This window comes from Sparus aurata, chromosome 16 (assembly GCF_900880675.1).
Source record: "Sparus aurata chromosome 16, fSpaAur1.1, whole genome shotgun sequence".
NCBI lineage: Eukaryota > Metazoa > Chordata > Actinopteri > Spariformes > Sparidae > Sparus > Sparus aurata.
Window position 1 is genome coordinate 8,492,258 of NC_044202.1, and position 21,071 is coordinate 8,513,328.

General features: G+C 43.5%; 1 protein-coding gene across 2 annotated transcripts in view; it reads right to left on the minus strand.

Moving 5' to 3' along the window:
• Positions 1-3,044: 3,044 nt before the first annotated feature.
• Positions 3,045-21,071, minus strand: part of cldn11a (claudin 11a) — a 40,320-nt gene continuing 22,293 nt past the window's right edge. Inside the window, exons 2-4 of one of the 2 annotated variants that reach the window (XM_030443273.1) lie at positions 7,071-7,275; positions 6,672-6,836; positions 3,045-4,827 (exon numbers count right to left, since the gene is read on the minus strand). In XM_030443273.1, the coding sequence (XP_030299133.1) occupies positions 4,565-4,827; positions 6,672-6,836; positions 7,071-7,260 (618 nt within the window). In that variant the 5' untranslated portion in view covers positions 7,261-7,275 and the 3' untranslated portion in view covers positions 3,045-4,564. Of the gene's footprint in view, positions 4,828-6,671; positions 6,837-7,070; positions 7,582-21,071 lie in introns of those variants that run through there. The other variant, XM_030443271.1, reaches the window with a different exon arrangement.

The following is a 21,071-nucleotide window of genomic DNA, read 5'->3' on the forward strand; positions in this document are numbered from 1 at the left end:
ATAAACATTGTATGTATGTGAGAGATGAGCACGAGGACACACCTGTACATACGTAGAAAAGTGTGACGTGACACACATCCTGATCAGCTGAATGGACAATGGATGGTTAAAAATCGGGCCATATCAAGGTTAGTCAATATGCTTGTTAAGAATCCCGTTATCTTCTGTTAGACAGCTATCAGCAAACATTAGCATTCAGCCACTTTCCGCTGACTTCATATTGTTTGATAGTATTACAGGATATGATAGTAAAAGTGTAAATCAATTCTTATAAACCAAAACACATCTTGAAAATTTAAATCGGGAAGTGAAACACGCTGGATGACATCAAACTGTAATGCTAGCTAGAAAGTGGTGGAATGCTAGCGTTAGCTAATGGGTGATCAAATATGCCGATTTTCCTTGAAATATGTAAGGGATAATGCCCGACGAGGTGTCCATAAACAGGAGTTAATGGACGACGCGGAGGCCTAAGAACCGTCCAACGCGCAGCGGAGGACGGTTGCCTCCGCGAAGTCCATTAACTCCTGTTTATGGACACCTCGAAGGGCATTATCCCGCTTATACCATGGTCACTTGCCAAAGAAAAGAATTCGGACCATTAATTTACATTTTCATGCGTTTTACAATCAAAATATAAAGTTTTTCACAAGCCATAACTTAGTTTCCCTGGTAACGCCTGAGGGTTTGACTAATACCTGGAACAATCATTACTCTCCCGTAAGATTCTTATGCAATGGAGACGTTGTTCACTCCTCCAGTAAATAGGACGGACCATAGATACGACTTGGCAACGGGAGATATTCTAGTCCGCTCAGCCATGAGCCAGAAAGCTAACATTATGCTAGCAAGATTCAAAGTCAATAATATTGCATACGTTTGACAGACAGTAAATATAATTTGACAGTATGCTAGCTAACACGATTAGCTAACTATCCAGTCATGTCATTGTCCCCAAATCAATAGAAAATAGAAAATAATAGATTTTCACGAACAAATGACCGGCCGTGTGTAACGTTACTGTGGCCGCAGCCTGAAGCAGAGAGTTGAACAGCGAACGGGATGTGAGATTATTCGTGTATCAGTAAATTTAGAGGGGAAGTGAACTTTCTGCAGCTTATGTGTTACAGTCGCCACGCTGTGGCGTTCAGAGGATAAGACACTGAAGGACTGACGGACTGAACTCAGTGCTGGAAATAAAATATTAAGATTTGATATGCCAGCTAGCACATTGATTTACAGCGGTGAACAGTCAATTTGACTGGAACTACTTAGTAGGTGTCCATATATCAGGGGTTAATGGACACCCTGCAGCCAATCAGAATCGAGTATTCCCCCAGACCATGGTATAAGCCCTGATATCCCACCAGATGTCTTCTTTCCCAGACAGTTGTGATCAAAAGAGGAAGCTATGAAATGACAGTAATTTCTCATGCAACCTGGAATACAGCAGCACAACAACATTCCAGCATTTGCTCTTCCCACTTTGACCTCAGAGGAAAATGGCTGCCGTGTGAATATGGTACATGAATACTTTTATTCCCAACAAAACGCCACCTTTCTCTACATTCTTTGGTCTGTTAGCCTATTTTAGTCCTGCAGATGGTATAACAAAACTTTGCGTGTGCTGTTAAACGAAAGCTCAAGCAAGTTGTAGAGTCTGAATCAAATACCAGGTGCACAAATGCACAATGCACAAATGATCTACAGTCAAACTCCACAGAGGCCGAAAGACCTTATTTTTATCCTCCAGCATTGCCGCTTCATTAAACCAGAAACACAATTCAACCACAAGACACACTGTGCTTTGATTAGAGGGCTTGACTCTCGCCCTCGGACTGCATTGTTCTTACATTATTGCTATTTTTCTCACCACCTACACAGAGCGATGCAGAGGAAGGGGAAAAGTTCACGGATGTTCTGTGGGTGTCGCTCAACGGTATTCTTGGAAATTAAATTGGAAATTTCAGCTGCAGTGGAAATAGACACGTTGTGGACATGGAAGGGTAGAAAAATAAATACCTAATCAAAAATAATTGCTGTAAAGGGTAGAATATCAAAGAGTGAACGGTGTTGGTGTATTATAATGTCCAGGAGGAGAATTCCATCTCTTCCTTAGTCAACAGTGAAGTTGTGTTGATAGATAGCAACTTTTGATAGCATTGTTTTAGCAAAGCATATAATAATACAACCAGTCTCCTTTTCAGAAATACAGGACAGCTTGGTTGCCCACTGCCCTCCCACTGGCAGCCTGTGGACTGGATGGCTCCATGCCTGGAACAGCATCTCATTTCAGGGAATACACAGTCCGACATGATCCCACACAGACACAGACACACACACACACACACACATGTGCCAGTAAAGACACATACACATGCTGTAGAGCAACAGAATGGTGTGTAGAAAAACACAAAACTCACTCTACGGTGAATCAGTATGCAACTAGGGCAGATCGTTGTCGGTGTCTGCGCGTGTGTTCGAAGATAAGCCGAGGACAAAGAGGCAGCACACACTGTTTCCAGAGTATCATGTAATATCTATGATATGACTCAGTGACCTTGATACGGACGGAGGAGCGGTGCAGGCAGGCGACCACACACTGGGCGGAATTATCCCTTCTGTTTGTGTGTGTTTGGGTGCGCCACTGCGGTCAGCAGGGGAGGGACGGTACAGTGTGTGGGCGTCTTAGGGACACAGGCTCTTCAGCGCTGACCTAGCTCAAGGTTACTGAGTCGCGTTACAGATAGGATAAATCGGAAACAAATCATGTTTTCTCATTCCTCTCAGCTTACGATCACACAAATATGGACACACAAGCGCTCACAGTGGTCAGCCTTCATCACCGACATAGCAAACGGTGTCACAGCCAGCTCGTTTTCCGGGCAGTGATCACACCACATGTCATGCACTACGTCACCTCTCTGTTCGTCCCGCGTTGTTTATGTCAAATTTTTAACACAACACCCAGATAGAGGAGACACCGACGTCCGGGATAAGAACATCTTATCAAGTGAGCACGACAGACTCGAGACAAAGGCGTCTTCAGTTCTTTCGTCTTTATTATAGAAAATCAAACCATAGCACATCAGCGAAACAATAAATAATCAGCTAACACTGATTTTGGACAGAACTGAGTTGGAAAAATCAGGGTCCAGATGTGTACGGAGCACATCTGAGATATTGAACATTCAAGTCATCACATTCCTTCAACAGATGCTATTCTACCTAATACTGATTTATTTTTGTGTGTGTGTGCACATGAATGAAAACATACTTTTTAGTTACAGGTTTTCAAAGAGTTACTTCATGATGCTGTTAAATGGAAATGTACAATTCAACTGTTAAAGGATAAGCTGCGTTTTTGTCACTCAGTTGTTATTGAAATTTAAAAAAAAAGAAGCAAGTTAGTCGCATAAAAATGTAAAGGGTCACTTCGTGACATATTACAATGAGAGACGGAGTGATGAACAAAAGATTAAAGGTGCAGTGTGTAAGAATTTGACATGAAAACGTTGAAAAGTTAACTAAAATTCACAATAGTGATGCGTGTGTTGTGTTGCAAAGATATCTACTGATGTTAGGATGCTAACCAGCTAGCCCTGGCCCAAAGATCCTATGCCAGCAGTGTAAACACTAACAGTTTCCTGTTAGCTACACAGCTAACTTAGCTAACCACAGCTACAATTACTAGCCGTGAGCGGTTACTCTGATATGCTGTCCTACATTTGTTTTGAGTATGAATTTTACAGGTGGCCAATCCTCACAAACTGCGTCTTTAAGGTTTTGCACTTATTTTTGGCAAGTCATCGCAGACACAGCACTAAGACTGTGACACTGCTGGATAAAGTTCTCCTGTGAAATCAATGTTAACATCATCCGAGGCCAGGAAAAGCATTTTTTTTAATCAAGTCCATCACTCCAGAGGCAAAATCACTAGAGAGCTGTACAATACTGTCAAGGAAATACCAATTTACATGAACACTGTTAATGAGCAATCCCAATCATAATACTGTCATGCCCTGCTCTTATCAAAACAACAGATCATATCATATGATTTAAAAAACAAAAAAAACATTGAATGAAGACACTCCTGAGATTTCATCTCTATGAGCATCTAAATAGAAAAATAGACGTAATATAAAAGATCAATATCTCAAGTCCACAGGGCCTGGGGTGATTAGGACTTCCAGCTGCAGTGCAGGCTTGTACAATTATATAACAGCGGGGAGAGTCCGCGCCACGCCCGACACGAGGAGGCTGGAAGATGAGCTCTGTGATACGAAAACAATCCATCGGCATTGAAAGAGCTCCAACAAAAACAGCTCTTCTATGTTTTCCATGTGCGAATGTCTCTTTTATGTATGTTTGCGCTCTCATTCAAGAATTTGTGTACTTTTCTTATACAAACTAACATGAATGAGTGTGTTTATGTGTTTCTTTATCTTCCAGTTTAGGTTTGTGTGGAGTGTGGTTGTGTGTGTGTACATGTGTGTTGGAGTGTGTGCCTGTAATTATGTCTCTATATACAAACTACAGTCCCCTACAGAATCTCTCCCCCACCTTAGACGTGGGCGCTCTTGGCGTGATTGGTGGAGGGGGCTGCTGGCGCGTTGCCTCCTCCTTGTTTGGAGTAATAGAAACGATTGTTGTCCTGATAGGCGCGTGGTGAAGACTCCGAGGAGCAACAGGTGAGAAAGCACCCACCCAGCAGGGAGAAGATGGTGCCCACCCATCCAGTGTAGAGGGAGAAGCCGAATGACATGAGGCCCTGCTCCTGGTGGGCGCCGATGGGAAACCAGACCGTAGACACCATACCACACAGTGCTGGGGAAAAACAGAGAGGTTAAAATTCTGAATATAAAGTTGTGCCTCTCATAGCAACATATACACAGAGTTTGATTCAAATTAGGGATTCACAATGGTTCAGTTGCTTATAATGAATGTGCACACAACAATTTTGCATTATCACACAGCATTAGGTTTGAAGGGAAAATGACATAAAACTGGGTTTGCAAGACTCAAAATCAACTAAATTGGGGAAGCAAAATGGTGCTGCTGAATTAAATGAATACACAAAAACATGCTTTGAATGTAAAAAAAAAAATTAGATTGGGAAATAAAATGGTATACAGAAACTATGCATACATGCTGTATAATCATCACACTTGCAGTTTAGGACACAAAATTTAACTTGCAAAATGGCGCTGCTGAGTTAAACAAATATACACAAACATCTTGCATGACTACATATTACATAATACGTTTAGTTTTGCAATATTATGCTACTAAATATTCTACATACACACACACACATCTTTGCAAATGAAAAAATAAGGCTGGGGAAGCAAAAATGGTGCACATAAATCCCGTCTACACACTTAAAAGCTATATCATTATCATGCCGTGGGCTGGCAAAGGGGGTTAATAACAGATTGTAAAATGTAATTAAATCAGGGAGGCAAAATGGTGCAGCTTTAAGCACACATTCTGAATGAGCATGACCAAGAGTTGTGCACATCAAACAGCACAGATTGTTAGCTTGTGCCACGGTATTGCTGTAATTGTATTAAGAGTTGCGCGTCCCTTCTGGGGGTAAAGATATTTAGCATTTCATTACTCCTCCTGTATTCATGCAGCAAGATGTATGACGGTGTCCTCGAAGAGTGGAGAAAGAATAAAGGAAGCATTCATTTTAAAAAACAGAGCTATCACACTTTTGTTATCTTTTGTTCCTCACACAGGACACGAGGGGATAACAAATTAAAGAAAGTATGTGGAAACTAATATTAGTTAGCAGCAAGACTTCACGGTGTTATATAAGCTTTGCCTTGATCTACAGAAGAGAAGCATGATTTAACACTGAAATCCCCATAGAGCTGACAGCAACACATCTAGTTTATGTTGGATTTTTGCCAACATGAAATCATCTCACCACCAGTGGAATACAAATTTAGAATGTACGGCACTTAAATGGACGATAACTGAATCCATGAATAACGCGTGGGCTGGAGGCTTCCTGACTAATGATACAGGGGACACAGTAAACTGAAATAATTATGGTTGGACTCGAACAACTTGTTGCAGAGACGATTTTGCTGCCAGATACACAAACAAATCCCTCCTGATGTAAAACTATTTGGTGTAACAAAAAAACACAATCTAATGCCTTCACCTTTTTCTGTTATACTGATGATGTGCTAAGTCAAGGATATGCAGCCTGTGTTGGAAACAACTCGCAGTGGAAAAAGTCAAACGACGGCCACAGGTGTTTAATTTTCATTTGAGGGGACGCAGGCACTGGAAAATGCCGCAGCACCAGTCAAATATGTTAAAAGCACAGTAAAACTGGGCAAAGGCAATGATGGAGTTTCCATGTGGTTTTCGGGAACAAAGGCAGGGTGTGGATGAGAGTAGGTGGAGGAGAGGAATGTGATGGGATCCAGGGGGAACAGGAAGATGTAAGTGTGTGTGTGTACATATGCGTGCGCCCTGGGGAGGAAGACAACCGTACTCGACATCCTCTGCCTCTCAGCAGCTTGTAGCGTTTGAGGCGAGGTTAAAAGAGGTCAAAGGCAGGAAAAGGTTGGAAAGGGGATCTTGCACCATCTGTCTGTCCACTAAATCGTGATATTTACATTGTGGGGATGGAGTTCTGCTGAGTCTCTTACCGACTATGAGTATGAGCACTCCTCCCAGGATGGTGCGCTTGTTTTTGGAGCTCTGGGGTTCGTTGCCGAGGTTGATGCAGGGCATGGACATGAGGAGCATTCCCACCGCTGGGAGACCCAGTATCGAACCTGTGATCATCAGGGCACGAGTCGTCTGGATGTAGGCTGAGGAAACACATATGAATCATATTTTACTGTCCCCCAAAAATAAAGACTGTCCATAACAGAGCTAAGCTTGTAGGTAGTTTTTGATAAATAACAACACAGAGCTGAAGAAGGATGGTGGATTTCACTTAATAAACTGCATTATATCAGCTGAGAGAATAGTTTAAACCTAAATATATCTAAATGAGTACAACCACAGTTGTGTTGCAGGGATGTGCACAGATCAGTCTCTACCTGGCAGGTCCAGGATCTGCGTCAGGAACACGCAGTGGTACAGCGCTGTGGAGATGACACATTCCGCCCAGGGTCCCTTGGCTTCCAGCTCATCCATCTTCTTGCAGGTGCTCAGACCGTATTTGCACATAGTCACCCAGTCGTTGGTGGATGTCGCGATAATGATGCCCAGCCAGCCGAGGCAGCTCATTAGGAAGCCGGTCAGCTGGAGACACGAGTTCGCCATGGCGCAAAAAAACCCAAAACAAACAAAACTGTGCGTAAGGACCAGAAAGCACAAAAACTTAAAATCGAGAGTAAATAAAAAAAATATATATATAAAAGAATAAGACAGCTACAACTCTAATGTGAGACCCCGCAAGTTAATCCAAGTTCACTCTTCACTTCGCACTTCAGTAATCCCATCAGCTGTTCTGCGTTGCGCACTGCTAAAGAATGAAACTTTCACATCATCACCGTTTTTTATAGTCGAAAGTTCAGTAAAGGAAAAAAAAAAACTCATCTAAAACTGACAACCAATCAGATACTTAGGTACGGACAAAATGTTTATAAAAAGGGGGAGTGAAAAAACAACACACCCCACTTTTTTTGCCCCCCCCCCGAAAAAAAGGGTATTGCGCACTGCCCCTTCCTCTCATCCGATGATAGAATGCGTCCTCCGGAGTGCTGACTGACCGGAGAAGTCTTGAGCTGAGAAGAATTAACAAGAAATCTGCTGCCATCTACTGGACATAATTATATTTCTTATTAGTGTTATACATGTGCCTCTTACCAACAAAACATCTTTTTGGGTCCTCAAAGAAGCACTTCTCTAAAATACTTTACTATAACAGTAAATGCAAGTTTCCAAATGACTGCACTTTTTATTCGGCTGTAAACTGTAATCTTAAATGAAAAATGTTGGTATATGCGCTTACAACAAACTAGAGCTGTCAGATAGTGAAGAAGAAACAAATACAATCATGAAACAAGGAAGAAAAAGTAGCAGAAAATGGAAACTACAGTGTCTAAAACCTAAAATTGTACTAACTTGTTATGTGTCAGATAAAGTTAAAGCTTCATTTTTTTTTACTGCGTGGGAAGAAAAGCAAAACAAGCGAGCCTGCTACTCTGCACATGGGCACTGCCCGGGCTATTAATCATGGTAATTGCAATTTTCACAACAACTATGAACGACCTTCGTTGTACGGCATTGCACTGTAGTTTAATCTAATGCGATTCCCAACTTGAGGGTCGGGACTACAGCAAGGGGTCGAAAAGATTTTGTCTCACGGGTCATTGCTAGGCCGGGAGGAGGAGGGGGCCGTTGGAAGGTCAGTGGTTTCTGATCCCCAGCTCCTGCAGTCAACGTGTCAGAGTGTCATTGCACTGAACCTCAAATTGCTCACAGTGGTTTCTTCCTCCGGCGTGCGGATTGTGCGGATGAAGCAGTGGTTATTGCTCCTCAATAGCAGGCGGCACCTCGCATGGTATCGTCTGCCACTGGTGTATGAAAGTGTGTGTGAGTGGGTGAATGCTGACTTGTGTTGCAAAGTGCTTTGAGTGGTCGGTAAGACCAGAAAAGCGCTATTCAATTCTCCATGCAGTCCATTTACTGTTAGTTAACTTTGAAAGATGAAGTGCTTGCGAGCCAAAGAGGTTAGGAATCACTGCTGTATGGTATACAGGCCTGTACAGCACAAAGATGAAGTTGCATTTGCTCAAGAAAAGCAGCCTGTATGTACACACAATGAACCCAGGGAGATACTATTATCATGCCCTTTGTGCTTGTCCTGCTGTTACTTCCCCACTCCACCAATCTAAATCCTGGACCCACTGCTCTGTGCTCCAACGAGCTGCCAACAGAGGGCGATAGAGAACAGCAGTGGGCCCTCGGTTGACATTCAGGTGTTGTACATGCAGGACACAGTGTTTCCTTCCTCCTGTCCTTGCTGGATGGAGTTAAGTAAGTCCTCCATCACTCACATCAGTCCGGTGACGTGGCAGCGGCATAGCAATCAGTCTAAGAGGAAGACAGAGACGGACCGAGACGCTTCACACGGTCGCGCAAGGTCACACCGACTGTAATGTCATGTTTGGCCCACTTCTCCCACTCGTGTGCCGCTCCCTCGTTGTTCCTCTGGTCACATGCCAGGCAGTGTTTACGCTCGTTGTTTTCTTTTTTCTGGCTCACGTATGTGTTACGAATATCCAAACAGGTAAAAACAGGACGTAATGTAGTCTGGGTTTAGTTTTGTTTTGCTTTTTTGGACAGGAAAACAAGAACCCCTTTATCTAGGAGGCAATAATCGTCGGAGGTGATGTGTAGGAATTGTTCAGGTCATTGCAATTTTGCTTGGAATGTATGCAATTTTTCACTCCGGTGGTGTATCCCAACAGTATTACCTTACCTATCAAAATCCAACGTGCGCTGCATATTTCGTGTTAATTCAGCCAGCTGCTCGGAGCAGGAAAAAAAAAAAAAAAAAAAAAAGTAAGGGAAGAAGGAGACATGAATGTATCAGTGGGACAGAAACAAAAGTTGCAGCCAGCAGTGTTATGGCACGCTCGAGGTTTTTGTGCAGCTGCTTCAAAAGTGAAAAGCTCCCACTGAAGATAATCAATTATGGCTTTTTAGTGTGAATCGGTCGCAGGTGGTATTGAGTTAAAGCCATTCGGAGTGGCTTTGTTGTGGTTAAGAAAAGACTACAGCACGAGCTGTTCCAAATCAATATTTATGCTTTGTACTTTTTTCTGCATCTTTTTTTTTGTTGAGTTTTTTCTCAAGTAAGCTGCTCAGATGGAGAGCTGCAGGCACTCGTGCAATTAGAAAGCTCGAACACGCCATCTTACAAGACCCTGGCGCCGCTCTGGTCGGCCCTGTAGTCTTTACTCCAGCTCCCAGCTGACACTTCCAGCATGGAGGATTATTATCCGTCTTTTTGCGTGGTCACTGCAGATGACTGCGCTTTTTTTTTTTTCAATTTATTCAAATGCTCAACCCAGGCTGTGTTGAGGGTCAAAAACAAAAACAAAAAAATAGGAAAAACACAAATATAAGCATCGCATTGACAACTTTGAAAGCTCCATAACCATAGTGAGAGACCGCCTGTGTGTGTGTGTCGTCACATTCAGGGTAAAAACTGTAGGATACAAACGCATTATAGATCATTGGGGTAAGTGGTTTGAGCCAGTCAGCCATGTAAACAGACAGTGTTACACCCCATCTCTCCCACCATTACTCTGCATCTCATTCATACATCTCTCCCTTCTATGGCAACCTCCCTCCCTCTACAAAGTAGATGCATAGATAGATAGATAGATAGATAGATAGATAGATAGATAGAGCTTTGAGGGACAGAATCAAAGATATTCAGAGTGAGAGTGAGTGAGGGGGTCGGAGAGCAAGACGAACAGAGAGAGAGAGAGTCACCAGAAGTTGTCTGAGCATGAGTGGGGCATATCCCGCGATGATTCCCAAAGCAGTTTGTCTGATACATGAAGAGTGAGGCGGCAAGGGAATGGGAATATTATGCTAATAAGGTGAGGATTGCAACAGCGACACTGACATAGAGGGATGATGGGATTTTAGCCCTCCTGGGGAGGGGAGGACAGTTGGCGGCGGTGGATGCAGACTGTGTGTGTGTGTGTGTGTGTGCGCGTGTTTTGGTGGATGGGGCGTCTGAACGCAGCGGAAAGTTTGAAAGGGTAGTCGAAGCAGGAGGTAGAGGAAGGAACCTTTTCTGCTGTCAGAGCCGTCAGTCCAGCCGATCGAAAGAAATGAAGAGCAGTGACATGCTCCTCTTTGTCTCGGCTAAGCAAGAGCAGCCGTCCGGTTCAGAGGTGGGGGTGCAGTCGAAGCGAGTGAGTTACGAGCGGGGAGGTGAAGAGCAGCAATGATTAAGTGATTGGAGGAAGAAGGGAACCTTTTTAGGCCAGCCCACTGTGATGGAGTGGCAGCCATACTGGATGAGTCATCCTCCACCGAGGGGAAATGATGGGTGCTTTTTCAAATAGTTGTCAGCTCACATTCTGTGATTAACAGGAGGCAGAAGCCCGGGAGAGGAGGATCAGTTTATGCTACAGTGCAACGGTGACGTCGCTCGAGCTGATGAGGTTTTCTGTCAAAATGTTTCACAGCTGGTCTGTTGAGAAAAAACGATATATCCATCATTTAAGTCGCGAGTTACAACTTCATCTGGTCTGCTGAAGTGTTTTTTCTTTATTTTTTAAATTTTTTTAAAGCAGGTGTCTCGCGGGGATAAAACCATCACAAAACATTTACCGGCAACTTCTCATAATCTGACACAATTCAGTTCGCAGGTCCAGACTCTTTTCTTTTCCGCAGAGATTGTCCCTGTTGGGCTTCTTGTTAAAAAGCGTGTAAAGAAGAACAAAGAAAAAAAAAAGTCAGTCCTCGAATTATTCTGTGGAATAAAAATAGCTGAGTCCAGCACATTAGGGGGGATTTTCAGTTTTTTTTTTTTTTGTTTTTTTTCCAGATTTGAATGTGAGGCATTGTCACACATTAGAATTCTAAGTGAGTGTAAATAAAAGCCTTTTCTTACAAGTGTACTTTAGCTCGGAGCTTCCATCAAATTTAAGTTGCTTCTTAGTTATACCAGTGGAAATTGTTTTATATCCCCGGCTCAATGCCTGGTCTTAACTCTTGTCTGGATTTTAAACAGACACATTTAAGATGGATTACACCTACTCTTCTTCTTTCCTTAAATAGTTCCCGTCACTTCCCGTGATAACATTTATATCTGAGCTGCTTCTTTTGTTCATTTCTTTTACCATTACCTTAAAAAAAATACATAATTGAGCTAACCCAACAGTCAGAGGTGGCAGAAGTATGCACATCCTTTACTCAGGTAGAAGGAACATGGATGCAGGAACTTGGGGGTGGTCATGGGGCTGCAGCATTCCATAAAATGAGACGCAACATAAGCCGAATATACAAGGCGGCCCAAATAATTAAGAATTTGTCAGAAACAGTGCTTCACGAAGTTATACGAGTTCCTGCTTACTCAGCAACTCACAAAATTGAGTGATTTTTTAAGGGAGTCTGGGGAATTTCTCTCCCTCTTCATCCCCTCGCTGTTTGCTTGAAGTTGATGCGTCTGCTTTGACTTGTATTATGTTGGTGCTCAGGTTTGCCGTCTCCTGTCGAGCAATCGCTCACTCACTAGCAATGTCGCGCACTATTTGTTACGCCGCATTTGACCCCTCAGCAGGCCCAACTGTGACTGACTTCCTACATTCCTGATAAGAAAGTTAGTTTACTGAACCTCGTGTCTTATTAATGTAATTCAAAGACTATTAAACCTAAAGGTAGAACCAGTAGGATTTGTCCAAGCTGTTTGTGAACGCACCACAAAGTAAATTGATGGCTGAGTCTCATTCTCAGGACGTCAAAAGCCGACATTTTGGGTTGGTGAAGCATCCCGAGCACAACAAGAAATTGAGTAAATACGAAAATCCATGCAGAGGGCTGCAGGGTCTGCAGATACCAGACACTAACACGCCTGTTCTCACCATCCCAGTCTCCTTCTCTGTGCACCGATAGGTTGAAATTGGCCTGTGATGTTGGGAAGCTGGCATGCAATGTGGCAAAAAAACTAAACAAAAGGGATAATTCCCCCTCAAATGCATTAAAACTGAGCCTGTTTTGAAAATGTAAGGAGTAGTAGGCGGAGGTGTTTGCGTTAAAATGCAGGGAGTAAAAGTAAAAAAGTTTGTGTGGGACAAAAGCTTTCAGTAAAGCTCCATCTAAGCGGTGGCCGCAGTGCTACTTTATGGTCCCAGCACACGTCCCCCCACCTTTTTTTTTTTTTGTTCCAGACTGCATTTTTAGACGACGGAGCAGACGGAGCTTGTTGCTGCAGTGGGAGCTGAGTCGCAACTTGATTTGTGTCTAATCCTCCAGTGTGTCTGCGGCGTAGCAGCCATCACTCACCGCTAACTGTGTTAGCCATTAGTATCAATTAATCTCAACAAAACGCTGTTGGCCATTACACTCAATACATCACCGCGAGCTCTGCTAACTATACGCCGCAGCAGAGAACGTGGCGGCGCCCGCTCGGCCCCTTTCTCTCTCTCTCTCCCTCCGTAGGAGAAGATGAGAGATACACGTGTCATCGCCCATATGGCTACGTGGGAGAGGACGAGAGTTACAACTGGTAAAAGGGAAGGAGACAGAGGCAGGGGGAGGAAGAGTGAGGAAGAAGGCGATGTATAACTCACTCTGGCCCTGTGGGACTGAGGAGCGCAGCCCTCTGTCAACACAGTAAATATACTCGCCGTATTTGTCATAATAGTTCATTAGTGCTGGGAGGAGATTTACACAGGTGGCAGGGGTGAGGAGAGTGGATTAGGAAAGAGGCATTTTGTTTTCCAAGATACATGTTTTGGAACATAAAATATAAAAGCTCCCTGACAGTTGGCACCTTACCACATGAACTTATTTTCATTAAACCCCCTCCCTCCCTCTATCTCCCTCTCTTTATCTCTCTCTCCCTCTCCAGCCTTTCTCAAACTGCCTAAATTAGCCGCCTCATCATTTTGCTCTTTATAATCCTCCTCCCCCCCTCCCCCTTTCTCCTCTGTTGTCACCGACAATCTGATAATCTATTGCTCTTTACATGATGGGCTGTGCATTATCTAATATAGGAGATGGGAATGCGTTGGGCAGGGAGACAGAGAGAGAGGAAGACGTGTCATAACTCGCGCTGTAGATCATCTTGATGAGAGGCTCTGCAGTGCCGGTCCGAGTTGAACTTGAGCCATATGAGGATCATAACATTACGTCGCATTACTTAAAGGGATTGTACAACATTTTGGGGGATGTACTCGATCTTTCTCTATCCGAAACTGATATTAATGGATGTCTATGTAAATACGCAGTGTGGATCAGGAGGTGTACCCGCTACACATTGGTGCTGTTTCTAGAACGACATCATTAATATTACTGCAGGACTGTTTTTGAAACTGCCCGATCATGGTGCTTCGATGTCACAGCCTCATGACTAATGTTGAAGTTGTCCCTGGAATGTCGTAGTAAAAGGAGACATAATGTTTTATGCGAATTTTCAAGTTCATAATTTTACTGTGGGTCACTACGAGACTAGGTTTACATGCTTTAAGGCTCAAAAACACATCAGTGACGAGTCTTGCAGCTCTGTATTCCCCCACTGTCTGAAAAACTCTATTTTAGCTCATGTCTCTTTAAGGCACCCCCCCAAATACCCAGTCTTCTCTGATTGGTCAGCCCACACATGCCTGTGCCAGCACCGATCACCTTGTCTCCAGTCAGCTCTGTCATGTATTCAGCTTCCTGTTAGCTTCACTTCTACCGTGAATATCAACACAAATTATGCAAATGTGTGACTTGGTGATGCAGCGTGATGTCAAGAGGTCATGAGTTTAAAGGAGGGACCACTGACAAGGCGTTTCAGGAGCTGTGTTTTATGTGGGAGAGAGGAGCTCCCGTTGACGCGGACTTTAGACTTTTTAACTTTCAATATATTTTACATGCACAAGAACCTATATAACACACTGAAGGAAAGGGAAAAAACGAAAAAAGCACACTATGTCTCCTTTAATGTTGCTCCACGACTATAATATCAACCTATAAAAAACACTGGAAACTGTACAAGATGTACCAGGGAGCTGGTCTAACATATGTTTCTGTTATCCGGCTTCACTAACCCTCACAATCCTGTTAATGCTACGCGGTCACATGAAGGTGGAAGTCTACTGCCGGCAGAGTATTTTATGCATGAGGAGGGAACTATAAAAATTGCATATTGAATTGAATGAATATGTTGCTTCGATGTATTCTTATGGTGTGTACTGTATGACAGTTTTAGCTGCAGCCCCCGCGATGTCAAACGGACTTGGGAACGAATACAAAATAACAATAAAAACATAATTCAAAGCAGTGCTTTCATATCTCATAACAAGTACAAGGCTTTAGAGCTTCAATCTGCTCCTATTGTGTGATATTGGTATAAAGAAACACAATGTAATGGCTTTGACATTGCTTGCGGCCAACAGGGGAGAAACAAATGAAAGGGACTGAAAGAGGCCCTCCTACACAGGAGTACACCCATCACGATCAGCACACTGAGCTCGGCAGGATCCTCTCTGAATGGTGATGCCACTCTCCAAGGAATTGATTGGTCAAGAGGCAGCGCATTTATATGTGTTGATCTGTTATCTCAATTCATAACCTGTTTCGGAGCAGGTTAGGTGTGCAGCATGACTTACAAATCTTGCTTTGTAGTAAAGGCCTCAGGAGACCAAGATCAAATCCTGTCTGGAATACATTATTGGACTGTAAACTTATTATCTTTTGTCTTTCATTTTTCTATCACTGTTTGGTTAGGTTTAGGGAATTTAAATACTTAAAAAAACAGGGTTAAAACACAGCCTTTGACAACCTTAATTGCTCTTTTAAAGGGATAACTTATCACATGTGCGTATTTTTCCAGAATCTTTCATTGACATTTCAAAATCGTGATTTGTCAGTTTCAGATATAGTCCTGGAGCAACACTAATAGAGATGTTCCCGGAAAAAACAAGCGTCAGTACAACATACTGGAGATGGGGGAGACAACTAGCCAAGCTCTGTCGATTTTTAAGGACAGTTTTATACTTTTGCATAGTTTGTAGCAGCTGCAATGGAGGTTGCCAGATATGGTGAGAAAAAGTTTCTCTCTAAAAGCATGATGGTGCCAAACCTGAAGAATGAACTGTGCCAACAAAACTTTGAGAATGCATAAATTCCTCCAAAACCCTCTAATTAACTATCAAGAGGTTAAAGACATGAGATCAAATATATTATAAATGTGCATAATTATAAATATTGAACAATTAAATGTGTCCGAGTTAGAGGACACTTTGGGCTGAGGCAGATTAGTTGTTACGTCTGCTTCTGGTCTTTAATCTAGGCAAAGCTAAACAATGGATCCCAGTCTTTTAGTTAAAGATGCAATATGTAAGAATTTTACTTTCAAAGATTCTAAATTAACTAAAGTTATTAATAGAATGTGCAAAAATGAGACTGATGGCATGTCAAGTCAGTCTTAGCTCCCAGCCCAGACCACTACAGTTAGCAGCACTTAGCAGTTAGTCTGGGGATATACTATCAATACGCACTGACATCTCATCTCAGACAGCAATCAAGCGTACAACGATCGCCTTAAATGTTTGAACTTATGAGCTGCGCTAATTGATATTTTGATTCAACAAAAGGGTCAAATGATTGTATGATGTGACAGAGAGTGCTTAAAGCAATGAACCCGCAAAGAATTATCATTCAACGCAACGGTTTCACTCCGCTCTATGAAGCGTTTTAGCTTCTTTCAGCTCATTAGTTTTATGGTCTGTTGGATTCTGTTTCTCATCAGTCTCGTTTCCAGCTGCAGCAGGAAGCTACTGCCGGCTAAAAGCTCGGAAAAAGCCACAGTTTTCTGCTTATGCTACACCAAACAGATGGATGCAGTTCGCAACAGATACTTCCATCAGTTGTCGGAGGAGACCAAAACAGAGGTAAAAGGAAGGTGAATACAAGGTATAGAGTTCCTTTGTTATCATTCTACAGCACAGGGCTGTATAACAAAATGCAAGTTGTGTCCCTTTATGATACTCACAAAACCAAGAAAATAGATCAATTATGAAAATAAACCTTTTTATGGGGTAGTGTGGAGGATGAATTGAGGAGCTTGAGGAGAGAAGCCACTCTAGTCTGGAAGTACAGCAGCAGATACTTCTGTATCTCTTGCCAGACAGCAGCAGCAGGGTGAACAGGCTCTGGGCTCTGTGCAGACACCTTACTTCATTAGAATTACCGATGCTCAGCAGATTGGTACCAATAAAGTTCTTGGGCGGTTTTAATCACCTGCTGCAGAGCCGTCCTGTCCTGGGCTGCACATCCCGGGATGCTTCAGGATGCTTTCTATTGCTCCCATTGTAAAAGTTAACAAGACTTGGCATGAGAATTATACATGTATCACTCTGCCATGCATTAGTCTAATGCACGGGAACATCACTACATGTCTCCTGGATGTGTGTACAGGCAGTTGTTTGCGGACAACTTCAGCATGTTAACTTCTGAGGTAATAACATGTCAGTGTTGCGTGTACAGTTCATTCCGCAAAAAAAAAAAAAATCAATCAGCGCTGCTTTGAAGACAGACAGGAAGGCTGACAGACTGATTCCTTGGTCATTCAGGCACTCAAAGCAGCTGCGCCTGGTCTGTGGGAATCAACTGGCTTTTGCCGCCTTTCAAGAAGGGAGCAATCGACACTTCTTAGTATGAGTGCTGACACATTGGCATGAGTGCTGATCCGCTCCACAATCGCCTCGCAGGTGAATTTCATTATTTATTTTTCAGATAAGATTAACTATAATGGACGGGGGTCAATGACCCAAGAAGATCATTACTTATCCACTGACTCTGGCACCGGCCTATACCTTGCCATTCCTCAATTACCAGCTGACAGACAGGCCCGTGGAAACAGGGTCACGCCGAAGCCCCAGTCTCCCAATGTATATTAGGCTAAATCTCCTTCCTCTCACCCCGCTACCCCCTCTGGGACTCTCCAGGGAACGTGGAGGAGATTGAGTGCTCCATTGTTTCTGCTAATGCGGTTTAGCTGCCTGTCAAAGAGGCAGTTGGGAGCTGCTTCAGTCTTACCCACCGGCTTGTCCATCACCGTTCCTCCCTATGTTTGTATGTGCACCTTCTGAATGCTCTGGTTTTGCATACCATGCACTCAGCACAGACTGTAAATATTAATCGAAAACATTCGGACATATACATGCAGCTGTTTATGCTTGGATGCTTATTTCAGCGTCTACCTTCTTATCAATTCTTTTCTCGTGGTCGCTTTTCTATACGTTCCTCCTCTCTTTTATCCTGCTCCTGTGCTTAAAAAAAAAACAAACTTCCATTTATTGGTTTCCTGTTTACTTGCCCTCCTCTCCAAGCCCATTCCATATGCTTAACCATACAAATGCATTTAAATGTATTTACCCCCTATCTGCCTTTGCTCCCTGACTGCCAACCCCGCTTTCCCCCTCTTAAATAAACCAATTTAATCACGGAGGCTTCTCTGCCCTCGCACATTTTTCCATGTGCGTTTCTGTGTGGGTGTGTGTGTGCGCGCTCGCTTGTTTGTGCTTAGGAGTAACTCGGCGTGTCTATGTGTGTGTGCTAGAGGAAGAGAGATCCCCCCAGGCGTGTGTGTGCGTGTGTTTGCGAGTGTGCACGTGCATTCCCCTCCCACCCGCCCGTCCCTCTTCCCCTGTCAGCGCTGGGTTCAGCGATGCCCGGCATGCTCATCCAAAATCTGTGTGACCTTGCCAGTCAGCTAGTCATTCAGCCGTGGCGGGGGCAGCTAGTACACCTGCCCTCTTATGCTGTTTGTGTGTGTGTGTGTGTGTGTGTGTGTGTGTGTTTGTGTTTGTGTGTGGATGATTTTTTTTTCACCACTTCCTTCCCGTATAATTCGAGCGGCGTCGGCTATAACAAGGCAAACAAGATCCCATTTGGTCCCTCATGATCAGCTGATTAGCATCTGATTGGGCCTTTAATCCTAATGACTTTTTCCATCACACGCTTTAAGATCAGACTGGCTTTGTCACCCAGTTCCAGCCAATGAAACGTGCTCCCTTCAGGCCTGCCCCGAAGCGACTGCGTATGATTGCGTAACGTCCACCATTTTGGATTTGAATTTGGTCGGGCCCCGCTGGAGATGGAAAGACGAGATACCCCAGATACAAAAAAAAAAAAAATATGAAAAAAGTAAAGGCTCACCTTTCCCCACAACAGCATGCCTTCAAAAATGTCCTGAAGCATTTCTCAGGTTCTTATTCCCTATTCGGATAATGGAAACTGTTGAGCAGCTGACAGGTAACAACTCTAATTGTCTTGAAAAAATGCCTGGATGTGAATGTTTCTAACTAGATGTGTAAATGTGAAGCAGACTGTTAGTGCAAAAAAAAGGAGCCTAAGTGCTGAGTAAACCCTCTGTGGATAAATAGAGATTAGAAACACACACACACACACACACACACATACACACACACACACACACAAACACAGACAGTCACACACAGCCAGGTCTTATGTGAAATAGACCCGACTCGAGGCGAATACCAAACACAGCAAGCGAGCTGCTATATTGTAATTTCGGGGACAGGTCTGAGTAATTCTGCCAAAGGAAATCCTGATGTTGCATCTCATCAATCATTTCTGTGTGAACAGCCGCTCCTGCCCAAGTTTTGTTCTCATTCCGATCGCTTCTGTAAACTTCCCGTGTCTCCTTTTGGGGGACGTTGAGCCTAATTCATTTCTCTAAAAAGAAGCAATCTGACTCTGGGCCCCTTAGTGGAAAAAAAAAAAAAGAAAAAAGCAGAGCATCGTCTCCATCATCCTAATATTAAAATGGCCCACATCCCACCCTCTGCCCCTCATCTGCTCTGGCTGGCACGCCCCAGGGCCGTTCGTCACGCAAACGGCGTCTCATACGAGAGCGGGCCTGACACCGGCCCACCAGGAAAGACAGATGACACATTTCACTACACCTTAAATAATTGCAGGAGCTTGTCTGTCAAACTGCTGCAGAGAAGAGGAGTGAGGGAAAACCCAGCGGGTCAGGGCACGAGTGAAAAGCGGATTGGTTGCAATTCTTCAATTTCTGTCTTCCCTCTGTACTTTGCTTACAGCTGCCGCCTTTCCTTCCTCTCTCTTCATTCGGCGTCTGTGTGATGGCTTATGCAGACCAAGCACAACCGGTTCACTGTTGGCTCAAAAAGTCGGCGCACATAAAGGTTGGATGTGTTCTTGGATGAGACACCGGAGCTGGTATTCAATCATTTTCCCGCCCTGGAAAATTTAATCTTGAAATGCACCTTAACAAATTTGCACACTGAGTACTAGTGGCTGGACATTTTGGATACTGATCACCCATGATGTCTTTATTAATTTCCGGGCTTGTCAGAGACGATGGATCCATACTTCCGAGGCAGCACGCCACCTTGACTGCTCGCTCCGGCTTGCCAGATGTCACTCACTGATGCAGCGTATCTGTGCACTTATACACCTGTTAAAAACTGCAATCACTCATTTAATACTGTTTCTCATTAAAAGTAAGATATGCAAAAATATTCCAAATGCATGCAAGTTAACTCTTCCCCCGCCTTTTGATGCAAATGATCATGTTTGATGGATCATTGGGCTATTAAATAAGTGATTTTTGTATTATTAAACCAACAGGACCATGGGTAACAGTGAATATCTTTATAAAATCAGTTTGTTTGTTTTCTACCTTTTTCGAAATAGACAATACTAATACTAAGCTCTTTACATGTCTGATGAAATGGACTTTACACAGGTTTTTAAATTGCATTGATAACAGGATTTTGGTTGGTGTCACACGACTCACGTATCAAAGTTTGTAATACTTTTACATTCTGAACAATAGTGGAAAACTAATGTGCACGTAAAAGTAGTAAATGTGGGAACCCGAAGGATTTAAAGTCAGTTATGCAGCTGACTTTATAATGTTTTTGTCGAAATAAATTTTCTTTTTTTTTTTGTCTCTCCTCCCTCCTGCAGGCCGAGATAACTGTGGGAGGTGATTTAGTATCAGTAAGAAGGAGGAAGAAAAGGAGCAGAGGGGGGAGTTGTCTAAAGGGGAGTAATAGATGGACGGGCAGGGATCACAGGAGGGCTGCAGAGCTGACACCGAATCGTCTGAATCAGGGTTTCTCAAGGACTTTTGTAAATTCGCCGTCTGATCCCGGCTTGGGGGCTTGAGGGGAGACGGATGGGAGGAAAAAGGTGGACGGGGGCGGTGGAGGAAAAGAAGGAAGGGGAGGGGGAGGTGCACTCAGAGGAGAAGAAGAGACAGAGAGTACAATCTGGTGTTTTAGGAAGAGGAGATGGATGGGTTTATGCTACGGTGCAACTATGATGACAAATAGGCCCTGTTGTTTTTACAGACTCACAGA